A 14,009-nucleotide genomic window follows, 5' to 3' on the forward strand; every position below is an offset into this window, starting at 1 on the left:
AATGTGAAACATTAAATACATTTATTAATTTATAAAGCACATTAGCTCACAGAGCTGAAGCTGTACGATATTTAGGATGTTCAAAGACGTCAGCATGACAATGGTGTTGCTAACTTCTTTTAAAATAACAGGGTTATTTTAACCACAGTCAGGAAGTAAAGGTAAGTTTTTGCTGACCACACATGTAGTGTTTTCCTTTTTTAATTGGTACCTTTTTTATTAATAAGTATTAATCTTTAAATTCATACATGTGAAAGTTACATTTGTCTACACTGTTTTTTTTTTCTGTTATTCTGTCTCCTACTGAAATGTTTATTTTGGTTTGACAGTTTTTTGGAAATGAATAAGCTGCATAGAATAGGAACTGTGAATCTCTGTAGTAAAATAGGTTCAAGTGAACATTTGCTCATACTGTTTTGTGTTCATGTTCACTTAGTAAAAGTTTAAACCACCAGCTGAGTGCAAGTGTGAACAGTTGTGTTGTTTGTCAGTGTCTAAACCAGTGGAAAATGTCATGTGTCAGAAATATGATGCATGTAAACCACAAACAAGAGCTGTGCAAAACATAGACATTTCAATATGTGCAAACAACATCCAAAACATTTAGTATGCAAGGCAAACGATCTCTCTAGTACATTTATTGAGGTTTGTTTCCTTGATTTACAGTGCCATTACAAATAATGAAATATAAAAATGTAGAACTAGCAGAAAATTATTTGATTTCATGACAATGTTACATACATTAGGAATGAAGAAGTGAAATATATATTCAGGACTGCCAGCTGATTTATGTTCCAGTATAATTTGTTGCATGAAGTTACTTAAAGTTGCAACGGCAAAAAGGGTTTTTAGCCTTAAGAAACCTCATTTGCCCTGTGGTTTGCAACTCTAAGAACAAGTGTGAACATATCAGCACATGTACAACAAAGAAACATGTTGATAATTACTATTATATATAAACAAGATCTCTACTCAAAATAACCAGAACAAACAACAACAACAAAAAAAAAACATTATATAAATGTTAATTTTTATAATAATTACCACTCTGCAAATTAAGGTATGTCTAACTTTTAAAAGGTATTTGAATTAAAATGAATACGTTACCTAAAAAAAAAAAAAAAAAAAAAATTATATATATATATATATATATATATATATATATATATATATATATATATATATATATATATATATATATATATATATATATATATATACACATGAACAGTTTGTATTTATAATGTATTTTACATCATACATTGGCGGTAGACAATCTTGCTCTGCTCTGGACAAGATCTGATGTTACCGGCACACATGGAGAAATCATTTTCAGCACACTGAAAGAAGATTATATTATAATATGTAAGACAAAATGTACATTCATTCTGTCATTAATGCCAATAAATTCTAACCGTAGATGAAGATTATTTATTTTACATTATTATTTTTTATTTTCTTTTACTTTTTTCAATCACAATCAGGTATTTCATCAAGTCATGTAACAGCAGAACGTATTAAACATTTCAGGTCATTCAGATAATTAATGGATTTACTGCAAGAATCAGGACATTGGATGAAAAAAAAAAAACAAGTTATTTAACAAGCATCTTACCTGTAGAATATTTGAGTCATTTTTACATCTTCCAGTTGCATCAGTGTTGCTCTTCACCAAACCTGAAACAATGAATGAACCATCACTGAATTCACACAGTATAACAGTCTAAACAAACAAAGAGCATGTGTAATATGTAGATCTAGAGTCTTGTCTTCTTGTATTTAGTTCAGTGAGACCTGAACATTGACCTGAACAGTAAAAGCAGTACAAACCTATTAATGCAATGATCAGAAGCACATTCAGCAGGACAGATGTGATGATGGTCAGGTTTCTCCATGGTGTCTCCTGTTCTGGAGCAGCATTTGAGTTTGTACAATATGTTTGGTTTTAAACGTCTTTATTCCATTTCACAGAACAAAGACACTTCAAAAATATTAGTTATTCACAAATGTGTATAATATATTTATTATTGAAAATCCATCTGAAATGAGAAAGTAACTCACCGCTGATGTAGATTTTGGTGCCGCTGCTGAATTTTTGTGGTTCACTAGTTTTCACACAATAATAAACTCCTAATTCATCAGCGCTGATATTTCTGATGAACAGACTACTGTTAGTTTTCACTGAGTATTTGAGTTTGAAGATTATGTTTTCATTGTCAGCTCCTTCAAATGTGCTACTGTAAGTGCGTAAGATCAACTCTGGAGGATCTGGTGATTTCAGTCTGAACCAGTAAATCTCCTCTATATCAAGATCACAGCTGATAATCACATCAGCTCCTAAAGTTACTGCTGTGTTTGTTAGACTCTCTGTGACTCGAGACCACATGAACAGATCTATGAGAGAAATCATTTATTTTATAATTTATTAAGACATTAAATAAAAAGAAACCCCATTTACTGATTCAATATAATATGAGAGAAAGAAAAAAAATTATTAAGACAGATAATCAAAAGAAAGCCCATTTAATAATTCAAATCTAATGTGATAAACTCACAGATCTGAAGCTGGATGATCTTCATCGTGTGATCCAGATGAATATCTTCTATACTGTGATCATTCAAACATCTCTCACTGTGAGCGGAAACACAGTGAAACCTCAAGCACACAGAGAAGAGGAAGTCAGAGCTGGGCTTCTCTGATAGCACTTCAGCCATCTTCAGGCCTGTAACCTGAATGCACTAAAAATGCAGTTTATAAATGTTAAATACAAAAATGAAAATTTGACAGAACTTAAATAACAACAATCCTATGCATTTTGTCAAAAACATTTTTTAATTCAGTACATTCAGCTATATGCAATTTGTTTTATTATTTTATATTATATCATACAAATACCATAATGACACAGCAAAAAAATTAAAATAAAAAAAAAATTAAAATAAATATATATATATGGTTTGCAAATGGAAAAGGAGAGAAACTGAATTATCACACTGACATAAGTATTGTGCCATTTGAAATTCAGCCCCGATGCATCACCATTTCTCTGGATCATCCTTACAAACAACTGTGATTAAACATTCAAGAAAAGCATCATGCATCTCAGTTTAGCAATACAGAAAGCTCAGGGATTTTATATATATATATTAAAAATAATAATAAAAACAGCTTTAGAGAAAGTTCAAAATGTATACTGAATTCTAAACTTTGTCTGTCAGATCCAAAAATAAATAAATTAACCTCCATCTACATAAACCAGAATGGCAAATTTAGACAAGGGAAGTTTAGTCATTCAGTACATTTATTCACAGTACTAATTCAAAGTGCTTTACATTGAATCATTTAGGAAAATATAACAGGTAAGAAATAACGAAGATGTAAAATTGGGTAAAACAAAAATGTAAAGGAAAAAGGTTATTAAATCACAGTGTCAATATGCTTTCTGCATAGTTTTTCTGTCATGTGTTTAGGATTTATGTTCATATACGTTCTTTATATTTGCTTCATTACATTATTTTCTGTTGGTTCCAGTGCAGTTTTACCCTCAGTGTAGAACTCCTCATGTTTGTTTGCAGAGTTTGCCTTAGATTGTAACAGGTTCACAAGACAGTCCTCACTAAAATTTGCCACACTATTGAGAAAAAACTGAAAATATTAAAGATAAAAAGACAAACACTTCAGAAGAAAATACAGAGCAAAAAGTGCTAAACACAACCAGGATCTTTTCACATTATTATTAAAGCTTTTTTATTGTACTTTTGTTACTTTTAGGTACTAATATGAACACCGTTGGTCCTTGATCGCAATAATTTATTCCATTGACACATTTGTATTGCTATTCATATCTCTACCACATGATGCCACTAAACTCTTGTAGAAATTTTAATCAAGAAAATGGTATTTACCTGAAATATGTCCAGGACAGCATTTAGTGAAACATCAATCAGTGTTTTATTTATTTATTTTCCTTTTTAATATTTACTTGTTGTTGTTGTTGTTTTTTTAACAACGTCATATGACCCCTTTAAAAATGCTGTTTATAACATTTATATTTATATATTTTTGGTACACAACGTAGAGCATGCAACTATACATAACAGTCCAGGGACTGCGGGTGGAAATTAACATTTTTTGCTATAACCTGGCACATGACATCTCTTCTTTTTTAGACTAATGTTTTTTCTGTGCATTGTCCCTGATCAAATAAAAGAAATTCTAATTCAAATAAAAAAGTGTCTTTAATAAATTTACCCAACATATGATGTGCAACATATGTGTGCAACATATGATTTTTAGACTAAATGTTTATACAGCAATTAGGTTAAGGCAATCAGTTCAAGTATTTAACAAATATTATTCTTGTGGAAGTTTTGATAACACATTAAGAATTTGCTTAGTTGTCTATTTTTTTCTTTTTCTTTTTTAGAATTGTGGGACAATATAGATTAATATTATTATTTTGATAATCCATTCTCAGTTAATACAGAATTGTGCAGATCTAGTAGATCATTTAACCACATGTCATGTAAACAAATAAAAGACTTTAACTTCAGAAAAAAAGCATTAGATGTAGTAAATGGGGCCATTTTTTCCAACCCTGGCAACCCCCCTGGATTCTGTTCCCATCATACGCTATTTTCACCACTTAATCAAGCCACTCTTCTTTAAAGCATGATGACATTATTTTTTTCTCATGTCATTGCATTTTCTGCGTCTTTCTTGCCATGTTGAGCTATATTATTCACAACCATTCAAGTATTAGATTTACACAGTAACTCATTTGACGAACATCATTCTCATTCAATGACACATGCAGACTGCATTCACCAGTTCTATAGCAACACCAATTGTATAACATTTTGTAAAAGAGAATAGACATTATTTCACATTTAATAGCTCAACTGAATGGCTTTTCGATCTCATTTTTGCATATGTCCTGTGTGCTGCATATTTCTCCGGCACGACCGCATACATTCACATCTTGGGAGCATTGGATTCCCAGGGCATCATATAGGGTTGTTCCATAATGTTGATCAGAGCTGCTCCTCTAGGGACATCCTCCAAAGTTAGTAGCATGATGGCACCCAACAAGGAAATAAATACATCTCCACTGCCTTCCACTCAGCCCTCAAACATCTGGACAAAAAAGACTCAAATGTTAGAATGCTGTTCATAGACTTCAGCTCAGCATTCATCACAATCATCCCTCAGCAGCTTGTTTACAAATTGGTCCAGCTTGAGCCAACACATTGCTGTGCTACTGGCTGTTGGACTTTCTGACTCTGAGACCTCAGGCAGTACGGGTCAGCAGTAACACATCCAGTCTAAAGTAGACTTTGACTTTGACTTTAGGCTATTGGCTAAAGATAAATAATAACATTCCAAATGATTAATGAGCTCAAACTGCCCTACCTAATCATTATGTATTTGTCATGAGACTGAAGAGAGGACTCAAATGCAGGAACACTTGGGAATTTATTAACAATAAAAAATAAATAAATAAAAAAAATCACTCGAGTGGCAGCCAAGATGGGTCAAGACTCTGAATAATAGAATATAAATATAAAATATTAATTATAATATAATTTATATATTTTATGTTTATTATATGAACATTATAAATATGATACAATATATATATATATATATATATATATATATATATATATATATATATATATATATATATATATATATATATATATGTTAATTGTTTATTTCTTTTTTTATTATGTATAATTATTGTGGTAAAAACTTCCCCAAATGTGTATTATTTTATAAAATGTTAGATTTCAAAGATGCTGTGTTTTATGCTGAGGCTATAAAATGCACATTCATGTGAGAGACTTTCACATAATAAGAATATACACACTCAGTCTGTTGTCTCTAAATGAATGCTTGAGTAAATGAGATGAGAAGAGCAGTTCTTCACCCCCTGTGTCTCTCTTCACCTGCTCATATCCTGCTCATATTCCTCTGCAGGAGCATCTTTCTTCAGGACACTATGAGTTCATATCTCCTGAATGTACTGTAGAAGTCTGTAAAGAAGAATGAAGAAAAACGACACAAGAATAAGTAAAGCGAGAGGTTTGCCTTCTAATATAATCTCTGAGGTCATAAAGAAGAGTGTAAGTGCTGTCTTGAGCAGTTTTTCTACACTCTGCTGTCTTTTATCCATCAGCAGCTACTGAAATCGTAATGAGCACACTACTGGCAACGTAATTATGCTCAGTTAATTATAGTCAACACTTTGTCAGATGGCTGGTTAGCCCACATTCAGACAGTCTCAGTCTATCTAACCATAAATGACACATACTGAAAAAAAAAATATTACATTTAAACTCTAATTCACATCAAAATCCCAAAGTGATTACAGATTTTAACACTGCACTGAAAACCATATTTTTTTGTACAGGTAATGTGTTGTAGTGATAGATATGATAATAAATATAAAGACGTTTTACTAAATATAAAGGCGTTTTAGGCATCTTTGCTTTTACCATTTCTGTGGTACTTACGTTTAAAGAAACAAACAACAAAACAAACAGACAAAACACAAAATGAATTACATAAATAAATAGGTTAATTAACTAAACCAAATGACAAAAAAGATTGGTGAAGCCTCATGTTTATTTTTATCACAATTTTATTTATGTTTATACCCATCAGTATATTAAGTTAGTAAGTTTGTTTGAGTTCAAGACTCTAGTCACCGCCACTTTACAGCAGTCTTTAGAAATCAGCGCAGCATAGTACTAGTCAAACTATGGTATGTTGACAATGTTGTGGCTCAACAATGATTTTATGTTATTTTAAGACTAATAATAAAATATGTTCGCAATGGATACAGGCAGGGGGCGGACTGGCCATCGGGAGCACCAGGACATTTTCGGCTGACATGCAATAGGCTGGTATGCAACTGCTAATTAATTGACGGTTTTATGAATCTACGAATCAGGCGATCGCGGAGTGAAAATGACACCACCACATGACCAAACATCAGCGAAGCACTGCCTAATTCAGTTTAAAGCCCTGCATTTCAGCCCGAGCCTGACGGGCCCCGACTTATTTATGCCCCTCGGGCCGGGCTTCGGGCAAATTTTCACGTTATAGCTGATATGCGGGCCGGGCCTCGGGCCTTTTTGGGTTATGCTTCTATTTATATTTTTAGACATTAATAAAAATAAAAAAACAGAAGTTGACTTCGACGATAGAAAAACAAATATAGAAAGACATTTCATAACCTCATAACTTTCATAATCTGATAATTCAACCCGTTATAATTACACTGACATGACAGTCTCACGCACACACACTCTTTTACGTCAGCGCGACCAACTTCACTTATATCCACTTATTGTAGTAGAAGCTATTACATGTCTCTAAATTAATGTATTGACAATAGCCTAGTTGGCCAACTAATAATTATAAAATGATGATTCATGTAGCGGCGTGCATCTTTGTGTCTGCACCTGTTGCTGCGGGCCACGCAGCAAAGAAGAGAGTGCTGGCCGAGTTTGAAAACATTGTGGAGCAGGACGAGGATGACGACGATGATGTACAGCGATATATGTGCCTCAGTCACAACATGGAACGTGATGGATGAGATGTGCTGCTATAGTGGAAACGGCACGAGACCCTGCTACCGCGACTGTCAAGACTGGCTCACTATAGCCCCTTTCACACTGCACGTCGGACCCGCAATATTCCCGTAACATTGCCTGGTCGCCTTCTGTGTGAAAGCAACCACGTCCCGGAATTGATTACCGAATCGAACCCGGGTCGGGGACATAGTAACATTGCGGTAATCGATCCGGAACGAGCGCTGTGTGAACAAAAGCCAGATCTAATTCCGTATCGAAGTGATGACTCTTTTACCGGCTGTTTTGAAGGAAGATCAACATTCGCGATGAAAACATATGTGCGAACTGTAATGAAGCAGAGATCAGTTAGTTCCTCACTTTCCGCGCTGACTCAGAGATCGTTTGCTTGCTTCAGTTAAAGTATAACGTGCCAAGCGTTGTCGACTCGTACATTACACGTCATGTACTTATGTGTTTAGTGTCCCGCCAGCAGCAGCGAACCTGTCTTCAGCGCAGCGGGAAGAGTGATAGAAGAGAGGAGGATGGGGTTAAAACCTTCCACTCTGGAACCTATTCTTTTTCTCCACGATGCTCTGTAAGAGACTGTTCTAACTTTTAATTTGACTGGACTTTATTTTCGTTTAACTGTTGGAAACTAATGGAAAAAAGAATGGACATGTTCTGTGGTAAGATAACCTGCAAGTTTGTTTTTAATTAATTTAATTTGTTTAGATTGTAGGCTTTTTCCTCATTTAGTTTGCGAGCGCTGTTGCGAGCCTGCCTCAGTATTTATTTATTTTTTATTTTACTTTACTCACTCTGGTTTAATAAATAAACATTTATTAAACTAACTGTATGTGTGATATGCTTGAAGTGTTTTATATATGGATTTTATTGTAGCCAAGTAAAGTATTAGCGTTAATTTGAGAGGCTTAATTGATAAAATATGTTTTAGGCTACTCGCTGTCGGCTCGGCTGTTTAATGTTAATGGTCATGTTTTAAAAAAATGCTTCAAACATTTTTCTAAACTAACTTGATAAAGAAATGAAAAGAAACATAACACAAAACAGACCCATTTTTTAATTGCTGCAAATAGGGCAGGCTTCCGCTGTGTAATAAAATAAATAAAATAAATAAAAACACGGGCTCGTGTCGGACTCGGGCTGATAATTCTGATGAGCTGTCGGACACGGGTCGGGCTAGGGCCTGAGCGTCTCGGGCCAGGGCCGGGCTCGGGCTTAGATTTGAGGCCCGTGCAGGGCTCTAATTCAGTACCAGTAAACCCTCTATATCAAGATCACAGCTTATAATCACAACAGTTCCTAAAGTTACTGCTTGATAGGCTACCACATGAACAGACTTATGAGAGAAAGAAGATAGATAATTATTAAGACAGATAATCAAAAGAAAGCCCATTTAATAAATAAAATATAAATGTGATAAACTCACAGATCTGAAGCTGGATGATCTTCATCGTGTGATCCAGATGAATATCTTCTATACTGTGATCATTCAAACATGTCTTACTGTGAGCGGAAACACAGTGAAACCTCAAGCACACAGAGAAGAGGAAGTCAGAGCTGGGCTTCTCTGGTAGCACTTCAGCCATCTTCAGGCCTGTAACCTGAATGCACATTCAGAATGCACTAAATGCAGTTTTTTTAAACGTTTAAATAAAAAAAAAAATGTAAATTTGACATATACCTTAAATAACAACAATCCTATGTGTAATTAAGAGTTGTGAATTACAATGCATGTTGTCAAAAAAGAACAATTTATTACATTCAGCTTTATGCAAAAATTCTTTATAATATCATTTGTTTTATTATTTTATATTATATCATACAAATTACATAATGACAAAGGAAAAAAAAAACAGATTTGGAGGTTTACAGCTGTGGTAGAGAGCGTCTGATAGAGAGCATCAAATCAGGCAACCAACTGGACCTCATCTACATGCGCTGTTGCTACATGTTACTTAGTCTCGCTGGGAGCCTATCAGACTCCCGTTGAGGCACCAGAAATGAAGGCTCTACAGTTCTGGGCAGGGATGCCAAATCATGCCTTTCATCTGTGAGAGAATGTCCCTTGTGAAGCACACCGGCTTGAGAGGACGCAGGGAGGGCGGGGCACGCAGGCGCTTAGCTGACGTGACACTGCCCAAACATGCTGAAAAAGATCTGCTGCCCCTCTGTTTTTTTCCTCTTAGGGGAGGAGAAAGACGGGATGGCCTGGCGGGGGAATCACCGTAATGAAACAAGGCGACCCGTAAGCATAGATGAGAGAGACCCATGCTCTCGCAGAAAGAGTATGAGCCATCAGCAAACGCATACACTTCATGGGCAGGCGGCGCACTCGCTGTGTCTGTCTTCATCATGCAAGAGTTCCTTGCACTAACCACACTCATGGCACGACATTTGCAACAACACACGCTGAAATTGCTCTTAGAAATGTGCTCTTTTTCTCCAGATGCTGGATGCCTGCAGAGATTGCTTACGTCACTGTCTCGGCTTCTTCCACAGCTTCTTCTTGAAAAGAAGAGTCAGCGAAAAGATGATCCTCCTGGTTCACCATTTCATGCTCCTCACTCCACTGATCAGAAACACAGCTCGGCAGATAAATTATTTCACTATGCTTGAAAAATTTGTTTTGTTCAGAAATTATATTAAACAAAAAATAAATGCATAATACTAGAAGATTAGTTTTAACATGGTTTATTAGAAAACTACAATTAGCCCAATTAGCCCAAATCCATATTAAATGATTAATTGACTGCTCTCAAAGACATCCCTCCCTACTATGGCAAAGCTGAGTGTAGTCACTTCAGAAACAGAGAGAAAATGTTATATAACTTTTCTTTTTTTTTTCATTCCTGAATGTATGCGCATCTGTAGGCTACATTATGTGCAAGCTTGAGTGCTCCCTCCTTGTGCAGCAATGTAGCAGCAAATTAGTTTCGAGCTGAGATTAACAAACTGTACAACTTACAACACGCTTTAACCTCGCACACTCGTCCCTAATTACAGTATGTTCAATGCATGAATTGGCATAATTAGTGCTTGTCGACTTTCAAAAAATCTGCTCATAGCTCCAGACAAAATCACGTCGCTTCCCTCACATGGTTTGTCTCGCACACTTCAAAGCACTTTGACTGGAACATATAGCCTACAGTACGTTTGCTTCGAACTGGAATCATGGCGGAATATCCTGTGATGTCCACTTCACAGGGCACTTATGTTTGAATAGAACAAATGAAGACAGTCAAAACCTTCAGAGGTACATTTATATAATTAATTAGTTCACTTGAATAATTCCCTTAGCACTCTTTTACAACCTCCCAGCTTTCTGCCCTGTTTTGACTTAAAATGAAACTACTCTGCTTTGCACACCTAAGACTGATACTGAAAACTGTGCTTTATGCTGGACACTATTCATTCATCGCCAGTTGTTCAAATCGCAGTAATCTAATGCAGTTTTAATTATAATAAAATTATGAATTAGTAATACTAACCATGGGGAATTTTATCATGATTTTTCGCCAAACCGGTAATCATTACATCCACCAAACAAAGAGTCTCCTTAACAGAGACAGGGTAAGCAGAGAGTTCACTAACCACTGCAGTCAAAACTGTACAGGTTGGAGGCTCAAAGATGAATTATATGTTTGAGGTAGAACATATATCTACAGAGAACTCACAGGCTGGCATCAACAAAAGACTGAGATCTGAGGATCAGGTGGGCTCTGGAGTGAACTCATAGACTGGAGAGCAGTATATTGCCCAATTGCACATTATAGTTACCGCAGTAACAGGAAGAACAATAAATGACAGAAAGGAGTCTGAAACATTCAGACTGGGAACAGTCAAATTGGGCACTGACTAACAGGCTATGACTTCAGGAGACTACAGTCTAGCATTCATGATTGCTGGAGATTTGGGGGCTTTTGAGATCAGGGACTGGAGCTGACACGGAGTGGACTCAGAGGCTGGAGCAGACACTGGAGGACATTCTGGAGCTGACTCTTTAATGAACTTTAGGGCTGGACATACAGAAAACAGTTTCTTTTTCCTGAACCTCTTCATCTGGGCTGAGCTAAGTGTACATCTTTGACTCAGCTCAGATGATTAAATAAGCTTTGGATTCATGATCTGGAGAAGACTCTGAAGTGAATTATTGAGAGAACTCCAAAAAGGACTCAGGAACATCTGGGAGAAATTCTGAGTCAGGTTCTGGAGTGAGGATGGCTGGTGGCAGGAGAGCTATAGTATAATAGGTTGGAAATTATGCTACATGGTGGGGTTGGTGTTGTCATCCACCTCACCGACTGTGTAAGGCAAGCCCAGGGCCAACTTATTAGAGACGGAGCGGAGGGGAATGTTCTTGGTAGAAAGCCACACTTTTTGACCCACGACATATACGGGGATCGGCTTTAGTCTTGGTGCGCGCCCCCACTTGGAGTAGAGTCTCGCGGGCTCTAGTCCAAGTGCGGTGACACCTCTGGACGAAGGCGTGAACAGAGGGGACCATGACTTCGGATTCCAGACTGGGAAAAATAGGTGGCTGGTAACCTATGCTACACTCAAATGGAGATAGGCCCGTAGCTGATATTGGTAAGGTATTGTGGGAGTACTCTACCATAGACAATTGTTGGCTCCAAGAGGAAGGATTCTTGGAAACCAAACATCACAACACCCTTTCCAAATCTTGGTTGGCTCTCTCGGATTGACCATTGCTCTGGGGATGAAACCCTGATGAAATCCCTCCGGCACAAATAAGTGATTCGGTGGGCACCCGGGCGGAGGTGTTACCCCTTCTAAGGCTGTCTTGACCATCGATTCGATCTCCCATGTGAGTGTGGAGACCACTAATGTCTCAGGAAAAATACACTCGGTAGTGGACGGGCTTTCGGAGCGGTTAAAATATGTGACAAGGAATCGGGTTTAATATTTTTGGAACCCGGGGGGTACGAGAGAGTAAAGTCAAAACCCTACCCCCACCTCCGACGCATCGACCTCCACCACAAACTGATGTGATGGGTCAGGGGTGATCAAGATAGGGGGTTAAACAAAGCTGCTCTTCAGTTTGGCAAACACAGCCTCGGCTGTATCTGACCACCTGAACGTAGTTTTGGGGGAGGTCAAGGCGGTCAGAGGTGCGGCTAGTTGGCTGAAGTTGCGAATAAAACACCGGTAGAAGTTGGCGAACCCCAGAAACCTCTGTAGGGCCTTACGGGAATCTGGACTTGGCCACTCTACCACAGCCTTAACTTTCTCAGGTTCCATGCGTATTCCCTCAGTCGACACGACTGTGCATGACTATGCATGAAACTCACATTTCTCCGCCTTGACAAAAAGCCCATTCTCTGGCAATCTCTGAAGCACTCATCGAACGTGCTGCACATGTTCCTGGAGAGAAGAGGAAACAATCAATATGTCATCCAGGTAGACATATATGGATTGATCAATCATATCTCGCAGCACGTTGTTGACGAATGCCTGGAAGACCGCTGGGGAGTTGGAGAGCCCGAAAGGCATGACCAAGTATTCAAAGTGCCCTCTGGGGGTGTTAAAAGTGGTCTTCCATGCATCCCCCTCCCTGATACAGACCAAATGATAAGCATTACGTAAGTCCAATTTCGTGAAAATCTACACTCCCTGCAACCTCTCGAAGGCTGAAGACATTAACGGCAAAGGATAAGTATTCTTTACCGTGATGTTGTTCAATCCCCGGTAATCAATGCAAGGTCGCAGCGATCCGTCTTTCTTCCCCACAAAAAAGAACCCTGCCCCCGCTGGAGAAGAGGAAGGGTGAGGAAGGGTGGATGAACTTCGAAGCTAGAGAATCAGAAATATATTTACCTGACAGTAATTCTATGGCACAGTCACAGGGACAATGCGGAGGAAGAGAAGCAGCACGAGACTTACTGAACACTTCCTTCAGGTGGAGGTACTCAGCAGGCACGTTAGACAAATCCACTGCCTCCTACTGAAACACAAACATAGAAACAGATGGACAGGCAGACACTAGACAAGACTCATGACATTTATTATTCCAGGCCAGAATGGAATTGGATGACCAGTCTATTTTTGGGTTGTGAAGGAGGAGCCAGGGGTGACCTAGGACTATGGGTGCCAGGGGAGAGTCAAGAATGTGGAAGGAGATAGTCTCGGAGTGGTTGCCTGATGTGATGAGGGTGATGTCTTCAGTGATGTGAGATATGACCAGTAGTTACTGTCCATTGAGGGCGTGAACCGTGATGTGGTGCGTGAGGGGTCTGAGGGGAATGTGTAGTATGTGTGCCAGTGTACTGTCCATGAAATTACCTTCCGCCCAGTAGTGCTTGACAGACGTGAATCTGTGCTGACCATCTTAGTCTTACCGGGAAGAGCATGGATGATGATGAGGTCTTCTCGGCGGAGATCCC

The 14,009-nt window shown here is 37.7% G+C and overlaps 1 protein-coding gene across 8 annotated transcripts in view; it reads right to left on the bottom strand.

Annotated features, from left to right (window-relative positions):
- LOC127943344 (uncharacterized) overlaps window positions 1-14,009 on the bottom strand; it is a 119,795-nt gene that overhangs the window by 15,294 nt on the left and 90,492 nt on the right. The window contains exons 1-5 of one of the 8 annotated variants that reach the window (XM_052539714.1): window positions 9,035-9,506; window positions 2,062-2,394; window positions 1,831-1,908; window positions 1,616-1,677; window positions 1,202-1,340 (exon numbers count right to left, since the gene is read on the bottom strand). The exons of 3 other annotated variants lie outside the window; for them this stretch is intronic. In XM_052539714.1, coding sequence (XP_052395674.1) covers window positions 1,251-1,340; window positions 1,616-1,677; window positions 1,831-1,908; window positions 2,062-2,394; window positions 9,035-9,221 — 750 coding nt within the window. In that variant the 5' untranslated portion in view covers window positions 9,222-9,506 and the 3' untranslated portion in view covers window positions 1,202-1,250. Of the gene's footprint in view, window positions 1-1,201; window positions 1,341-1,615; window positions 1,678-1,830; window positions 1,909-2,061; window positions 2,395-2,555; window positions 2,721-9,034; window positions 9,507-14,009 lie in introns of those variants that run through there. 4 more of the 8 variants (XM_052539720.1, XM_052539723.1, XM_052539715.1 and 1 more) reach the window with 4 other exon arrangements.

The sequence above is a fragment of the Carassius gibelio genome, chromosome A22 (genome assembly GCF_023724105.1).
Source record: "Carassius gibelio isolate Cgi1373 ecotype wild population from Czech Republic chromosome A22, carGib1.2-hapl.c, whole genome shotgun sequence".
NCBI lineage: Eukaryota > Metazoa > Chordata > Actinopteri > Cypriniformes > Cyprinidae > Carassius > Carassius gibelio.